This window comes from Silurus meridionalis, chromosome 21, assembly GCF_014805685.1.
Source record: "Silurus meridionalis isolate SWU-2019-XX chromosome 21, ASM1480568v1, whole genome shotgun sequence".
NCBI classification, from domain to species: Eukaryota; Metazoa; Chordata; class Actinopteri; order Siluriformes; family Siluridae; genus Silurus; species Silurus meridionalis.
Genome location: NC_060904.1, coordinates 17930811 through 17948039, shown reverse-complemented (window position 1 = coordinate 17948039; position 17229 = coordinate 17930811). Strand labels below are relative to the sequence as shown.

General features: G+C 39.2%; 3 protein-coding genes across 3 annotated transcripts in view; 1 reads left to right on the top strand and 2 right to left on the bottom strand.

Moving 5' to 3' along the window:
• Positions 1-205: 205 nt before the first annotated feature.
• Positions 206-7494, bottom strand: ptdss1a (phosphatidylserine synthase 1a). The gene is made up of 13 exons (XM_046877742.1): positions 7131-7494; positions 5811-5902; positions 5678-5722; positions 5396-5520; positions 5064-5222; positions 4723-4874; positions 4332-4473; positions 3594-3706; positions 3414-3479; positions 1841-1940; positions 1685-1753; positions 1378-1438; positions 206-631 (listed from the first exon to the last, which is right to left on the bottom strand). Exons 1-13 carry the CDS (start codon positions 7310-7312, stop codon positions 546-548), a joined length of 1392 nt encoding a protein of 463 aa, XP_046733698.1. The 5' UTR covers positions 7313-7494; the 3' UTR covers positions 206-545.
• Positions 7495-9212: 1718 nt separating this feature from the next.
• On the bottom strand, positions 9213-14543 carry LOC124403895. The gene is made up of 8 exons (XM_046877745.1): positions 14463-14543; positions 13421-13466; positions 12694-12856; positions 11654-11752; positions 11285-11341; positions 11075-11176; positions 10287-10412; positions 9213-9509 (listed from the first exon to the last, which is right to left on the bottom strand). The coding sequence occupies exons 3-8, from the start codon at positions 12850-12852 to the stop codon at positions 9480-9482; spliced, it is 573 nt and encodes a 190-aa protein (XP_046733701.1). The 5' UTR covers positions 12853-12856; positions 13421-13466; positions 14463-14543; the 3' UTR covers positions 9213-9479.
• Positions 14544-14615: 72 nt separating this feature from the next.
• The window catches only part of si:ch211-269k10.4 (uncharacterized protein LOC100150242 homolog), a 4564-nt gene continuing 1950 nt past the window's right edge, over positions 14616-17229 (top strand). The window contains exons 1-6 of the mRNA XM_046877744.1: positions 14616-14750; positions 15239-15413; positions 15534-15653; positions 16712-16768; positions 16856-16987; positions 17129-17229. The exon at positions 17129-17229 is cut by the window's right edge and continues 1950 nt beyond it. Coding sequence (XP_046733700.1) covers positions 15246-15413; positions 15534-15653; positions 16712-16768; positions 16856-16987; positions 17129-17229 — 578 coding nt within the window. The 5' untranslated portion in view covers positions 14616-14750; positions 15239-15245. The remainder of the gene's footprint in view (positions 14751-15238; positions 15414-15533; positions 15654-16711; positions 16769-16855; positions 16988-17128) is intronic.

Below are 17229 nucleotides of genomic sequence, written 5' to 3'. Positions count from 1 at the left end.
AAATCGGCTGTGTTTGTGGAAACGCTGCGACTTCCTGTCGCCTGCATGAAACTTTTCTTTACGTGGAATGTTATTTTGTATAACTCCGCCCCCTCAACACTAAACCCCGCCTCCAAATGTTTTAGGGTTATCCAGGAACGCTGGACGTGAATACGGATTGTAATGTAAAGTTTCGTTGTGAATGATATGAACGATAAACACGGAGTGAATGTTTTTTTGTGATAAATTGTTAGAATGGAAATGTGTATCAGCTACACGCTTCTCCATAACGCGGGGAGACACAGAGACAATACTGCATTGGGAAAAATAAAGTCTAAAAGTTTCTTCAGTGGACATGAACGTGAACCTCTGTGCCGTCTTTCACCTCGTCACGTCTGTAGCACCACCTGGTGGTTCAAAACCGCTGGACCTAAGACACCTCCGTCTCGTCCTGATGTTCACTCCCACACCTGGAACGCTGTTTGTGCAAAAGGTTGGCTATCTCTCCTCCTTCTTCTCTTCATCCTTCCTCGGTTCCTGCAGGAGCTAGAGTGTGGAAAAGTTCTCTATTTCTCCACTCCGTTGATGGGTTTGTTGTTAGCAGAACCTTTACCTCTCCGCCTGGTGGTCGGAGATGTCCCAATGTCCGGACCTGATAATTATGAAAAGAAAAAAATTGAGTCAGTGTCAGTGAGTCATTGAATCATTTAATTAGTAGGGTGAGTCAGTGAGTCATTTAGTCATAAGGGTGAGTCAGTGAGTCATATATTCAGCATGGTGTGTCAGTGTGTCATTTAGTGATCAGGGTGAGTCAGTGAGTCATTAATTCAGCCGGGTGAGTCAGTGTGTCAGTGAGTCATTTAGTCATTAGGGTGAGTCAGTGTGTTATTTAGTCATTAGGATGAGTCAGTGAGTCGTTTATTCAGCCGGGTGAGTCAGTGTGTCAGTGAGTCATTTAGTCATTAGGGTGAGTCAGTGAGTCATTAATTCAGCCGGGTGAGTCAATGTGTCAGTGAGTCATTTAGTCATTAGGGTGAGTCAGTGAGTCATTTATTCAGCTGGGTGAGTCAGTGGGTCAGCGAGTCATTTAGTCATTAGGGTGAGTCAGTGAGTCATTTTTTCAGCTGGGTGAGTCAGTGTGTCAGTGAGTCATTTAGTCATTAGGGTGAATCAGTGAGTCATTTATTCAGCAGAGTCAGTCAGTGTGTCAGTGAGTGGATCAGTGAGTAAGCGGTCAGTTGGTCTGCAAAAGACTGGGAATCAGTCAGTAAATGAGAAATTACAATTTGAATGATAACCACGAGGAAAATCAGTTAGTGTTTGAATATATCAGATTATAACCCACTTCTCTGAGATCTCCAATTTTAACACACCCCACTTCAGGTTTTTCTCTCGTACCTTTTATAAACACGTTGTCCCCAGGCTCGGGGTAAACACTGTCCTCACACTCTGACAAACTCTACAAAAAAACAAAACAAGTGCAAATCATCACTCAGCAGCCCTTAAAACTCAATAATGTACACATGTGTGTGTGTTCGGGTTTCACGATTTTTACAAAGATATTATAAACATATCCACAATTGCACTCTTTTCATTCGGAGCCCCCAGACATCATATTTATACAGCAGACCAAACATGAAAGCTACACTGGGCTGAATTTCCGAACAGGAAACGATGCTCTGCCTTCCTGTCGACCCGGACTGACCTTCTCTCTGGGCCCGTAAGTCTCTGCGTACCACACCATCCCATACAGGCACAGAAACGTGATGAAGGCCTGCACACATGGAAGTGTTTCTCAGTTGGTGTGTATTGTGTAGATTCAAAAGATCCAAAGATAAGAAAAATGTCACTGTTCTCTCACCACACACAGGAGCCACAGCAAGACGTAGAGGATCTGAGTCTTGGAGAACAAGTCCTGTCCGAATTTAACACATGCTAAAGCCTCGAGAAAAGCGATGGCTCTGAAGGAAGGAGAAACATTTACATATTAATATTTTACTTTAATATTACAGATTAAATCTGCATTAATACAGAACAGATAAATGGAACAGGGATTAAAATTTCATGTCAATTAAATTCATTATCACCACATTATCCTTTGCATTCGATCAGAAAGGACCTACATAGAATCAATCCATCATTTACCCATCCATCCACTCATCCAATCCACCAAGTCATCCCTCCATTAATCCATCCATCAATCCATTCATCCACCAAACCATCCAACAATCATCCATCCAACCAACCAACCATCAATCAATCATTCAATACATCCATCCACCAAACAATCAATCAATTCATCCATCGATCCATCATATCCATCCATCCAATCCTCCAAACCATCCAGCTGTCAATCCATCCATCAATCCAGTGCCTCCAGTTTATGAATCAGTGAGTCTGTGAGGCAAGTCAACTCAATTAATGAATCAGAGAATCAGTTAGTGAGAAAGTGAGTCATTTAATCAGCAGATTGAGTTGTGTGTCGTTGAGTGGATCAGTGAGCAATTTTGGCCAGTCAGTCTGTGAATTTCAATCAGGGAATCGATCAGTAAATGAGGGAGTGAGTCAGTTAATCATAGAGTCTATGGGTAAGCGAGTCAGTTGGTGAATCAGCTGGTCAGAAAGTCCATAAGTCAGTCAGAGAGTCAATCAGTTTATTGTTGAATAAGGAAGGAATCAGAGTCAGTGAGTCTGTTAGTGAGTCAGTTGGTCGGAGAATCAGCCTGTGAGTCAATAGATGAGTCAGAGAGTCAGTCTGTAAACGGCAGGGTGAGTTAGGGTTAAAGTGTAAAACAGCTCTTGTGGGCCGGTTTACAGGAAGGTTTAATAAAAACAGACAGAAGTGAAACAGGAAAACCAGGTTTGCACCCTCAGCCGTGTCACAGTACTGAGGAGGGTCTCATGTGTTACCTTTCTTTAAAATCTCACAATAAACTCGACAGCGAGCAAAGCGGCGACCCCCTTCATCTCCAAGCAACTTTAAGTTCCGAAACCACAACTAAGAGTTAGTGACTTCAAACAATGCATCGTAAAACGTCGAACCGCCGAAACATGTGCGTGCGCGAGCCTGAAGAGTCACATAGACGCAGGCCACATGTTTTACCTGCTGTTTCCATCAGCACTGAAACCGCTGAGGCTACAGAAACGCAGAGCGACCTTCATCAGTTAACATCTACTACAGCTCGCAGCTCTGCACCTACCCAACCACAAGCCACGCTGTTAACTGGTATACCTCTCTCTCTCACACACACACACACACACACACACACACACACACACACACACACACACACACACACACACACACACCAGGCTGCTTATCCATTTTCTATCAGTTGAGGACATGAGAAAAGGAAACTATGAAAAGGTGAACGACACAAATATACTTGATGCAAGTGATAAAGTGTGAGTGTGTGTTTGTGTGCGAGACGTACCCAAATACCCAGCACTGTGTCCCGACTCGTTTACACTGCGTATCGGTGAGATAGGCGTAGTACTGCCTAGGAAACACACACACACAGGTTACTGAATGATTTATTGTTTGTATATTTTGTCAGTGTTACTGACTGTGTCAGTGTGTGCAGGTTAGAGGAGTGCGGTGGAACGGCGCTCACCTCACAGTGGGGGCAGTGATGACGCCGATGAAGAGGATGCGGCCCCAGCTCAGAGCGTGGCATGCTGGGAAAACAAAGATGTGCTTCAGGAAGAAGGTGTTCAGCTCAGTCAACTGAAAACGACACACACACACAATTATATATACACACACCTGTCTGTTTGTTCATCCATCCATCCATCCATCCTCACATTCATCTGGCCACAGGACTCTTTATCTGACCAACTATCAAACTCTCCATCTCTCCACATTGAACCATGTTTAGTCATTCACTCTGCAATCTATCTATCTATTATCACACATCCATCCATCTCTATTGATCAATATCTATCTATCCATCCATCCATCTATCCACATCATTCCACTTTTAACGCTTTACTAATCCACTCATTTATTCGTGTCTATCCATCCATCCATCCATCCATGGAGGTGAATATCTGCAGGTGTTTACTTACATTAACAATTGCATCTCAGGGCTTCATTACGATCTAATTTAATCAGCTTCTCAGGAGGAAACACACACACACACACACACACACACACACACACACACACACACACACACACACACACACACACACACACAGCTCCCTCTCTTCCATCAAAGCTGTGTAATTACTACTAAAAGAATCCCTGAGAGGAAACATGTCTCACAGCACTTTATCTCTCTTTAAACGTTGCAGTGCGTGTGGGTTTGTAGAAACCTGTCGTTTAACAGGCTCCTGGCTCCTGGTCTCACCTGCCAGATGATCATGAACAGGTAAACTCCAGCAACCCTCTGAAAGGAGGATTTGGGGTCGAACCAGTGCACATAGGTCCAACTGGCAGGGGTGAACTGCAGTGCGGCACGCTTGATCTTCCCCGTGGTGGTGTGGATGTCCCTATACCACACACACACACACACACACACACACACACACACACACACACACACACACACACACACACACACACACACACACACACACACACACACACACCACGTTTCAGGTCACTATCCCCAAACATCTCTAATGGCGTTTTATAATAAATAGGAACCCAGAACAGCGTTATATTTTAAAGTTCACCACACACTTGTACGATATTTATGTTTAAACACGGCATTTTACAGAAGGAGTGTGTGAACGCACTTGATGCTGGCCCAGTGGTACGTTCGCATCTCCAGGAAGCGGCACACGGTCATGCCGAGCCAGATCCCTCCACCGTTACAGAGCAGGATGTCCAGGATCACCTGATCCCACCAGCACTCCGCGAAGTTGGGCAGAAGGTGCATGAAAAAGAGCTAAGAGAAGAGAAACACACATTTACTGTATAACAGTATAACAAATGCTGAAAAACTTACATGCTGATTTTTCCTTTAGTTTTTCCAAAGACTGCAGATTAAGATTTTGGATGCATCACTCTAAAGAAAGCACTGGAAGAATCAATTTATTTACATCAAAGTCATTCAGGACTCTAGGAAGTGCTGTACCTCAGTGAGCTCCCACGTGATGCTAATGGTCCAGCAGAGACCGTAGCTGCGAATCAGAAGGGCCTTCATGCCCCAACCCCAGAAATGACTGAACGCGAAGATATCGAAGTGGCTCAGGATTCGCTCCCACGTGATCACGTGACAATTCACAGCATACTCCTGGTTAAAATAAACAAATAAATAGGCGAGCCAGCCAGGAGATTTAAAAGTGAAAAATTATTCATTATGAAAGTGAATGCATATCATGATATTGGAATAAGCATCTAAACTGTTTTGATGTTTCTCTTTTTAAATCCTCATTTGTGAAATGATAAATAAGATAAATTAAGTACCATAATGTCTGCCTCCCGTTTGGCGTAGCGCAGGTTTGGATCCAGCCAGTACATGAGCCCTTTCACCTGCTCCCAGTTTAGGAAGATAATGAAGACCAGGAACAGGAAGTAGAGCACACTCAAACCTATCAGTTAATCAGAAGAAATACTTTATTTTCTCCATTAAATGTTAAATTTAAGCAAAATAACCTGATCATGAGACATTTCAACACATACTACAACACACGCAGGCGAGGCAAAGCGAGCCAGCCAGGAAGGTACTAATAAAGCAAGACTGCTTACCAAACACTATTCGCCATATTGCGGGGTGTGGCCTTGTGAATGGACCTGCGCAGGAGGAAAGCAGGGATCACACTACCAAACTTTGGAAATACCTATTTGGTGCACAAGAATTTTTATGATGAAAGGTACGTACCGTTTGGGAAGGCGAGGACGCTGATGACTGAGAAAAAGGAGACGATTACAATGAGACCTACACGCAGATTGCTATCTTGATTCCCGTCATCCCTGTGAATAAAACACGAAAAAGACAAAATTAGCTGGTGTCCACACAATACAGCTTAGCTAGCTATCCCCAGTATCTAAAAAAAAAAAAAAGTGCTAGCGCTGACATTCCATTCTCACTGTTTAGATCCTCATCCAGGTGGCACCAAACGTCCATTTATTATATTACTCAATTACGTCTTCAGGTTTGTGTAGTAATAATAGATTTTAACTAATAATACACCGATCAGGCAAACCATAATAACATTGTAACATTATTAGTGGTGAAGTGAAGAACACTGATGATCATCATGGCACCTGTTAGTGAGTGGATTTATTTATCAAGCAGCAGGTGAATATTTTCCTCAAAGTTGATGTTAGAAGCAGGACAAATGGGCAAGCGTAAGAATTCGAGGGAGTTTGACAAGGGCCATTAGAGCATCTCCATAACTGCAGCTCTTGTGGGATGTTCCTGGTCTGCAGTGGTCAGAGTCTATCGAAAGTGCTCCAAGGAAGGAACAGTGGTGAAGCTGCGACAGGGTCGAGGATTATTGATGCATGTGAGGAGTGAAGGCTGGTCTGTGTGATCTGATCCAACACACGAGCTCCTGTAGCTCAAACTGCTGAAGAAGTTCATGGTGTTAATGATGGAGAGATCAGGACTGCTTTGGGACCAACACAATATTAGACATGTGGTCATAATGTAATGCCAGATCAGAGTATTTACAGATATAAAATGAGTGGACCTGAAATTTATGCTAATTATGCTAGTTGTCATTACAATGTAAACCTATTTAGAAAGTCTTAAATTCTGAATCTCCTGAAGGAAAAACGCAGCCTGAGGTAACACTTTGATGGACCCTATGAATGAGAAAGACAGGTAGTCACGTGACCCCTCCACACCCCCAAAACTAATAACGACCGACGAGCCCCGCCCACTTGATTACGCCGCCATCTCGTGTGCGTGCGTGAATAAATGTTTTTGAATATATTTAATGATATGCTCAGATATAATACGAAAGTGAAAGATGAACGACACGGAAATGCCCGGATGTACGCCACAGCCGCACCACAGGCAACAAGGCGTTCCAGCGGGCGCGTGCGCAAGACCGGAGCACGCGGTTTAAAATATAACGGTCACTTTCAAAATCATTTTTAACGGAAAAAACGGCCTCTGTGTCTTGTGTCCGGGGCAGCCATTTTATTTCCCTTCAGCATCCCCGCCTGTGTCCTCTCACACACACACACTCACCGCGTGAAGGCGAAGTACATGAGGCTGAGCACGGTGCAGGTCAGCAGGCTGATGGTGTGGGGTTTGTAGAAGAACTCGATGGTGATGTCCTCCACCTGCTGCTCGTTGATCATGCGGAAATGTGTCCGGTACCGTCCATCGTCCTTGCTCAGAGTGCGCGAGCTGTACACGGAGGCCGCCATTACTCTGAGCTGAGGAAGAACCCCTCCTCCCCCGTCTCTCTCTTTCTATTCCTCTGTCTGTGTCTCTCTCTCTCTCTGACCAGCACACGGTGGGCTCGATCCCGAATCTCCTTCTACTCAAGTGCACTAGAACAAAAAGAAAAGAACAAAAGCCGGGCCACGTCCCAAATCTCACCGCCAGGGCGCACTGCTACCCGCGCACGCGCACTGAGGAGTAAATTCTAGCACGAGCGGCTAGGCGAGCACGCGCGCGTTCACTCAGGCGGTTAGCTTGTTGCTATTACAAAATACATGTATTTATTTACTGAAATACACCAAAATACGTTTCTAGAGTAAAAAAGACGACATTTATTAGGTTTATCAAGTAAATATGAGAAGCTCTTTTGCTTAAACACACACTTTAAATGTAAACTTTCTATATTTTATGATAAAAAAACATTTTTCACGATCTTCACTTCTTAAACGGTGATGTTTCTCGAAATGCTGCGCCTCTGCAGCCTTCAGTCAGAAATTACTATAAAACTTGATTTTTAAGTTAATTTTAGATTTTTTAAATACTTTCTCACACTTTTGAGAAATAATTTTGGTATTTCTGAGAGTTTTATATTTACAGTGACCCCTGGAACTCACGGCGGTTACGGTTTAAGACCCCTGCGAGTTCCGAGAAACATAAATAAAATATTAATAATATAATAAAAATAAATTAAAAAAATAATAAATATAAAACATAAAATCTGTAATATAATCAAATAAAATCATTATAAAATATCTCACTTTTTTTTTTCTTTTTTCATAATATTAATGATATGATCTGTTTAACGACCATGCTGATGAGACCCACAGAGTTTCTGATAAAGCCTTTGGATGAAGGAGGAAAGTGGAGAACCTGAAGGGAGAAAATGTTCATGAATCGATCTTCATCTTCAGCTTGGACCAGGGATCACAGTGGATCTGCTCCCAGTGAAAATAATTATTATTAATGATCCTTTATGTTTTTTTCCACTGTGAAGGTGAACACGGTTCAAATAGTAACTGAATCAAATCATTGTCTTGAGATTTACAGAACATCCTCAATGTTTCCTCACTGCATTTTCAAAATCCGTTTCTCAGGTTTATTTTTGGCTCATTCCCCAAAATATTAAAAACATTTCAGTTGTTATGTAATAAAGTAGATTACAAAATTCGTTTCTGAGAAAGTTTACTTCACAACAGAGAACTTCCATCCATCCATCCTTCCATCCTTCCATCCATCCATCCATCCATCCATCCATCCATCCATCCATCCATCTATCTATCTATCTATCTATCTATCTATCTATCTATCTATCTATCTATCTATCTATCTATCTATCTATCTATCTATCTACTTTTCTCAAAGTAGAGACCATTTCAGCCCAGTAGTAATATAACTGTTGCAACAATAACTTCCCCAACACTGACCACAAACAAGTGCAACACACACACACACACACACACACACACACACACACACACACACACACACACACACACAGAGCTGCACCTTCCCACACAGGCTGAAGTGTTTTTTTTTTCATCATTCAGTTATTTTCATCAGTTCATGTCTCACTTATCTCATTTCTCCAATCTAACGACAAACAATAAGAATATTAACACATAATAGTATCACACACACATTACACACCCGCAGTGTGCGTACACAATCGTGTTTACTGCTACACACTGCGTCTACTTTTAAATATTACATTTATTCAGTGATGTAAGTAAAACAGTTTGTGCTCTGTGTGTTTTTATCCAGACACTGCACGCAAAACCAACACGCCGGAAATGTTGAGCTGGTCTGCACAGCCATTTTCACACCTTTCTGGTCCCCCCACACACACACACACACACACACACACACACACACATACAAATGTCATGTTGTCAACATACAGTTTAATACACAATGCCATACAAAACAACACAAGAATATCATAATCCATAAAGTTTAAAAACACTGTAATTAAAATGTTATTTTTTATTATAGTTTATATAAAAAATACATATAAAAATACACACACATGTGAAACAGCACACAACAGCATATTAGCATGCAGCCCAAAAGCCTGGTTATATTTATTCGATGACAGTTTGTTCTGCTTCTTATTAAGTCATGGTTTTAGTCACACTTTCAGTCCATCACAGCTCACATGTCCTGCTTCAGTGTGATCATGGGCTGAAGAGAAGATGAACACAGTGAGGTTTCATGATCTGATAAAACGATATGTAGAATAATTCCATACGTAACATTTCTGCAGGCTCAGGTAGAACAGTATCAATGTTAATGACTCTTAACACGTCTGAAGGTTTCTAATTGATCTACACAAAGCACTTTATCAGGAAGTGCACCAGAAAAGCTTTGATCTGAGATAAATACTCAAATCCGAGTACTCCAATACGTCTACTCCAATACATACTCCAATACGTCTAGTTTTCTAACATTCCCTGAGATCATGTCTTACGTTTGTTTAGCAGGTGAGATGATTTAAAGAAAAACATCATGGATAATTAAGTAATTACACATTCAAATAATGACCCATATAAACAAATAGAAAACTACAAAATTAGCTATAAAGCGAGGACAAGTTTTCTGAAGAGGTTCTACTCTTACACGTGATCTAGTAAATCTACAACCATTCTTCGGTTTCCTCATGTAATATTCTGTGTAGAAGCCGAAACTTTTGTGTAGACTGTTAAAAGCTTATCCTTAATCCAACAACGAACAGAATCTAAATTGCTTCTTGTTGTTTTCCCTCTCAACGCCTCATGAGGTGAACGTTCATTTCCTGTTAATGTGTTGCCTTCTAAGAAAACGGCATTATTTAAGGGTTCTTTGGTTCGTACCCTTCTAAAAACTGAATCTGTTGCAGAGTTTTTTTAATACTTCCCGTATTTCTGTTCCTGGTTTCTAGTTTCTGTAGGTATAAATGTATAAGATTTGTTGGTACATTACCAGGCTGTTGAAATGAGCTCGGCACACGGCTTTACTCTCCCAGTGGATCAGAATGGCAGAGAGGAGAAACTCAAACGCATACAGCACTATGATCACCACGAACAGTTTAAAACCTGGAGTATGCCTCTGCAGAAAAGAAGAAAATATCTATAATATACTGTGATGTACTGAAATCACTGTTATTGATGTTTGCTAAGAAAAAAAATCACTGAATAGATTAAAATAATTAATTTTCTTTACTTATTTCTTTACTTGTAACTCATACATTCTTGTGTACAATCGCTGTCTCACGCTGGATGGAACTGGAACTGAATGTTACTATGGTTACAGGTGTTCATAAGCAGTGCATTCATTTAGATTCAACTGGCAAAAACAAACTACATGCTAACCCTAACTCTTCCAACCAATCACAATTCACTATTCACACCTGAACTTTCAGCCAATCACAATCCACTATTCACACCTGAACTCCTTCCAACCAATCACAATCCACTATTCACACCTGACCTTTCAGCCAATCACAATCCACTATTCACACCTGACCTTTCAGCCAATCACAATTCACTATTCACACTGACCAGGGTGTGTATATATATATATATATATATATATATATATATATATATATATATATATATATATATATATGTAATTGGACATAATTAAATAAGATTAAATGTCATTGAGCATAAAAAACAATAATGTTTATTATTATTATTATTATTATTAGTATTATTATTATTATTATTATTATTATTATTATTTGTATTATTTATAATAATACTTACACTATCATAAAAGTGAAATTCAGCACTGAAAAACAAACTGAAGGTAAGAGTCACGACTGCTATGCAAATGCCTATGATGTTGAAGATAAACGATGCCTTCATCTGTTTACAAAACAAATACAATATTTAGAAATATTCAACAAAAACCTTTCAAACTAAATATTATAATCAAATCATTAGAAAAATAAAGATGTAGGAGTTTAAATGTACCATGGGCATTAATGGAGTGTGTCCAGCAGTGATCGCAAGAGTCCCACACACTATATACTGTACAGAACAGAACAAGAGATCATTTCAAACAAATCCACAAATGAGTTATAAAGTGATTCTGCTCTATAAAACCATCATTAAAAATAAAAGTCTGCTTTCTTAAATTTGGCTGTTCACTCGAATAAATACATTTATATACTGTATATAAACATAGTTCAAAACAACTGTTACACACAGCTGGAGGCACACAATTGTATCGGACGTCTTTGGATGCTGTAGCATGAAATCTTCCCTTCACTTGGACTGGAAGACCAAAACCTGTTCCAACATAATATATATAATGTATATAATATTGTTTATTTCTCTCACCAGGATGCTTGGGTAAATGTAATAAGGATGACTTAAATCCCAGTTGTATAAGATTCCTCCCAAACACATGATGAAAAGAGCAGTGATGATTTGAGCCACCTGGAACACAGGAGAAGACTCCGCATTACTCCAGCTATAATAACTCATCTAAGTCATTAAGGATTAGAAAATACAGAGAATAACTACAGCGTATAGAGAGATTAATCACTTTCTCCATTCCAGAGCGAAATTCACAATAATATAATAAAATACAGAATTGTGCTGAAACACAGACCTCAGATATCATAAGTGTTTATGAAAGGCAGTAGTAACAATGTCTTTCACGTGAACCAGTCTGATTTCGCATGTTAATGCTCATGAATATACGACCGGATGCAGATAAAAACACGAGGCAGAATCAATCCAAACAGAAGAACCTTTTCTTTGAATTGCATGTGTACAAATGAAGATTTTTTCACTCCAAATAAAAAACATACATTTGACCCTTTTATTAACTCTTAATAATGATCAGGTTGTGATTGGATTATACTTCAGAATCGCAAAACAATCCTACACTTTTCTTCTCTCTATCACATGGGAATTTGAAACCGACGCTCGATGCTTCTCGAAGCTTTTTAGATCGATGAAACTATAATCAATGAAAATCCTGGAATCACCCAGATGATTTTAAGGTTCCCATTTGAAGGTTCCTTCCTCGTATCATCTCAGGGATTTTTCCATCACCACCGTCACCTCTGGCTCAATCATTAGAGACAAACGTATAGGAATTAATTTATGAATTAAATATTTATATACTTATTTTGATAAAACTGCTTTGGGACAACGTTCACTGAAGTGAAGATGTAGTTGTGGCAAAACCTCGTTTCATTTTGACTTATCAGTGAGTCACCTAAAGATCTAAACTGACCACAGAGAAAACTCAGATTTCTTCATGCCGGCGTGTGTTCTGGATCTCGCACTAGCTTTTCTCACTAGCGTCTCTAATCGAGATGAGAAGGAACCCTGGTGTATATCTGAGCAGGCGTTTTGAGTCCACCTACCCCGAGTGCTTTGGGCCGACCCTGCTGAAACACTTTGTAACTGTCCTTGAACCTGCAGGTGAACTTGTCGGGCATGAGCTGCCCCTCTCTGGCATTCTTGATGCTGCCGAGGGGGATGGTGATCACCATGCAGTCGTCCGGTTTGAACGTGTACCTCATGGTTCTGGAGGAAAGAGAATTCAGGTCTGATACAGAGGGACACAATGACAGGTTCATTCTGATCCAGAACAATTACGTGATTGTGCTTTTTCCTGGATTTAAAAGTGCTTCAGTGTTAAAATCATTTATAAACTGAGGAAAAAACATAATCACATGATCGTTACACATACAAGCATCAATTAATAACAGAAGAATGAACATTCTCTGAATTTATGTTGGATCATTCCTGAAAGCTGACTGATGTAAATGATTTTTCGGTTCATCGAGCGTGCAGACACACGGCCTTCTCCATACAGCTGGAGAACTTATGTGTGATGCATTATGACAGGGTTATTCATGTGAAAAAGCAGAAAGTGAAAAAGCAGTTCAACTGAATGAATTATGAGCTTCTTATTAATATAACTCACATTTAAAGTGAAGTATTTATTTTTTATAAGAAGCTCGTAATTCATTCAGTTGAACTGCTTTGTCACTTCATTAAAAGGTCATAAAGCTTCATAACCTTCCAATATACAGAAGTAATATGAATACAGAAAATGTGTTACAGAAGAAATCATGCTGAAAGTACCTGCTTCAGAGTTTTCACACTCCAGTATTATGAAGATTTTTATAAACTGTAAAGTTTAGAGAGAGAGAGAGAGAGAGAGAGAGAGTGAGAGAGAGAGAGAAAACAGGAAGTGAGAACAAAACTATGTTTTTATCCTGCTAAAAACAGGAGCTGTAATTAAAAGGAATAAAATTAGTTATGTGTTGATACAGGACACGTTTACACACTTCTGAAATATTATATATATATATATATATATATATATATATATATATATATATATATATATATATATATATATATATATGTATGTGTGTGTGTTTGTGCGTGTGTGTGTGTGTGTGAGCGCTGTGTTACACTAAGCATAATTAATATAAAACAAATAAATATATTTAAGTATGGATGTAATATACTGTATATATACTGTATATTTATGTGTATTTAAAGTAAATATAAATATATTACAATTGATACTATTGTAATCATGCAAACAAATACACACCGTCCAAGTCTTATATATAATATATATCAAATATTCATTAAATTATATTAACATAATATCATTTTATATGAATATAATTAATTTAATTAAAGGCATAAAATAATCACAAGAAGTACATAATATATTAATCAAAACGAATTCATCATTAGTAATCATTAACATAGAACACACTATAAATAAAAATAATTTTAAAAATAGGTAGCTATAGAAAAAAACTCATAAAAAGTATATATATTTTTTTAATGAAGTAAAGTCAATAAAATTAACATATGACAAACTTAAAAATATATATGAAATTAAATTATTAGGTAATCACTAAAAAAAGTTACAACATTAAAACTTAACACTTGTTAAGTTATTATTATTATTATTATTATTATTATTATTATTAATAATATCATATAGTCTACTACAGTGTACAGTTTAAGTCTACACAAGAAAAATCCTTCATGAATATTGAATAAAACAAAGACTGAATAAACTGAAAAGTGCAGTATAATCATCTAAAATATAATAATGTAAACATTTATGAAATAAGTTGGTGTAAGAGCTCAGACTTACGGCTGGTGTCCAGCGGCTGGTCTGAATAAGTGTGTTTGTGTTCTGTGTAACCACCGCCTTTCTTCGTGGTTTCATCAGTCCTCGCTCTATTTCCTCGTTCCTCAGAGCTGTAGATTGTCGAGTCAGGATGGAAATGAGTTTCATGTCTGCGTTCTTCTGAACACACGGGTCAAGGCGAAGCTGCTTCTCACACACATTTTCATTTTATTTCACATTACACAAGTAAGCGTGTGTGTGTGTTTGTTTCTAGTTGCTGTTTTCTGAGGACACCTGAACATCCCTGAAAAGGTGAGTCTCTGATCGGGGAATCTGATGCGGGGTGTGTGTTTCGGTGATTGTAAATATTTGAATGAGGAGATTTTCGTTCGGTTGTTAGGAAGCAGACGGAACATTATTTACTTTAAATGTATATGATATAATAAAATACATTTCAAATGTATGGAATTATATTTAAATAAAGAAAAGTGAAAGAAGGAAAGAGTGATGGAAGAACAATAGAAAAGACGTATATGATTAATAGGCAATGCAGAATTTTTACTTTGATTCTGTGTAAATATAATTTGTGTGTAAGCATGTATAAATGTATGTTTGAATGTATGTAAATGTATGTAAAGTGTGTAAATATAAATTTGTAGCCAGATGTGAACTGTTTGTTAGTGTGTATACGTGTTTATGTAATATATTTGTGTTAATGTGATTTGTGCATAAATTTGTGTGTAATTATGATGTGTGTAAAAGTGTGTAACCGTGACTTCTGGTTGTTTTTCTCGTGTCAGCTGCGTGATGGCGTGCGCTAATTTTGCGATGGACGTGATCGAGGGCTCCTCTGGGAGACGTGACGGTGAGGGTGATGAGGGTCTGCTGATTAAACATTACAGAGTCTCTGAGCTGATTCCTTCCCCAAAACTTCCTCTGCACCGACTCCTAAAGAGAGAACCGGCTGTGTGGGCCGTAAGATCGCTACACTTCTGTCTTCATTACAAATGAACAGAAATTCAGATTTCCTGATTCCTTACACGTATACACTGACTCACACTTTCTCTCTTTCTTTCCTTCTCTCTTTTCTCCCAGGCTGTACAGATCAGCAGTGGAGTGTTGAGTGTTGGAATCGGCGTAATGTTTGCTGCGTCCTTCGGAATTGCTGACTTGTTACTCACCCTGTTCAGAGTCCCGATCGTCAGCGGTGTCCTGGTAAACAAAAAAAGCTACTTTTCTATTTCTGAAAACAAGAAACAACCCCCAAACCCATTGGCAATAAACGATGAAAATGATGATAAGCTCTTCCTGTCTACACTCAGATAACACATCTTGTCTATATTTAGTAAAATTAACATCTCAGCTCCGGTGTGATCGAGTGAAGGAAACAGAAAAGCAAAATGCAGACACTAAACGCTGGTTTTTCTCACGTTCAGAAATTCCACCATATCTGATGTAAATGTTAAGCAAAAGTAAAACAATTTGTTCTTGTAAATCATCAACCTCGTGCTGGTCATTACGTTTACTTGTGATTCGTTACTGTGACTGCACTGTTTCACTTCATATTCTTTTCCTGTGAAAATTCCATAAATTCCATGTCCCTTTTGCTTCTATGCAACAAATTTATTAATGTAACAATCTAAATATTTACTTTGGCAAAAAAATGTATAAATGTCCAGATGTTCCACTTTATTTTAACTGAAAAATCCTCCCTTATCATGAAGAACAGCTTCACACACTCTCAGCATCCGGACACTTCGTTTCTCCACGCGTTCAGCTGAAACATGTAAAACTCACCAAAGATGTTCTTCACCGGTTGGAGTTTTCTTCTTCATCCCAGAGCAGTTCAGTAGGATTTAGATGCGGTGACTGGGCAGGTGGTTCCATGCTAGATATCACGCCAGACAGAACTGCATGGTGTTGAAGTTTGGAATGGGAGCCATGTTGGTTCAGGAGTCATTTCACTTTCTGAAACCTTCACTGCTCCAAAACAACCCCAAACCATTCAACTTCCACGGGAGTGAGGGAGTCTGATCACATCTTCTGATCACATCTTCTCTCCTGTTCTCCATCGTACACAAGTTCTTCTATTAGAGACACAAACATCCCATTTGGACTCCACAGAACTTTCATTCACTCCTTCACTGTGCACTGTTCGTTTGTTGAATAGAAACAGAAACATGCTCATGCATCAAAATCAGAACAGACTCTGTGTTTCCACACTAATTTATAAAGATAAAATCTGAACTTCTGGTGCTATAAATCTGTTGCAGTTCCTGTTTACTGGGGTTTTGTCCATGTTGCTGTACAGACACCCGACGCTCCTACAGGTTCACGTTTCAGTATTTCCAACATTTATTACTTTTTATTTCTGTTTCGTTCTCAAATGTAAAGTGTTTTTTTTTCCTCTCCTGCAGATGTGTTTTCAAGCCAACATCTTCTGTCTGGTCATGGCTACGCTTGGAGCCGTGCTTCTGTGTGTGGATTTAGGGGGAAAAAAGACTCACGTGAAATCTAACGATGAAAGCGGGAGTGAACTGTACCATCAGGTCTGAGCTTCTCCAAATATAAGCATTTATATATCTATATAAAATCTACACACACGTCAGACTGGATGTGTCGGCTGATTTGAACAGGATGCAGTGTTAATGGTGTGTGTGTGTGTGTGTGTGTGTCTGTGTTTTACGCAGGTGGAATCCCTGGTGCTGTGTGTGACGTTGTTAGACATGCTGATCTCCTTCGTCCTAGTTCTCCTGATTTGTGCAGAGAAACGGCGCCAGGAGAAGAAGTG

What these genes read in the sequence shown, in the direction of transcription:
- ptdss1a (XM_046877742.1), bottom strand. Translation starts at nt 7,312, where the DNA reads ATGGCGGCCTCCGTGTACAGCTCGCGCACTCTGAGCAAGGACGATGGA. An exon ending in ATGTACTTCGCCTTCACGCG is followed by an intron (nt 5,903 to 7,130) that starts GTGAGTGTGTGT and finishes TTTTATTCACAG; the next exon opens with GGATGACGGGAATCAAGATA. An exon ending in TGTTCATGATCATCTGGCAG is followed by an intron (nt 3,707 to 4,331) that starts GTGAGACCAGGA and finishes TGTCGTTTTCAG; the next exon opens with TTGACTGAGCTGAACACCTT.
- LOC124403895 (XM_046877745.1), bottom strand. Translation starts at nt 12,852, where the DNA reads ATGAGGTACACGTTCAAACCGGACGACTGCATGGTGATCACCATCCCC. An exon ending in AATTTCACTTTTATGATAGT is followed by an intron (nt 10,413 to 11,074) that starts GTAAGTATTATT and finishes TCTTTTCTGCAG; the next exon opens with AGGCATACTCCAGGTTTTAA. An exon ending in GAGCTCATTTCAACAGCCTG is followed by an intron (nt 9,510 to 10,286) that starts GTAATGTACCAA and finishes TCTTCTCTTCAG; the next exon opens with CCCATGATCACACTGAAGCA.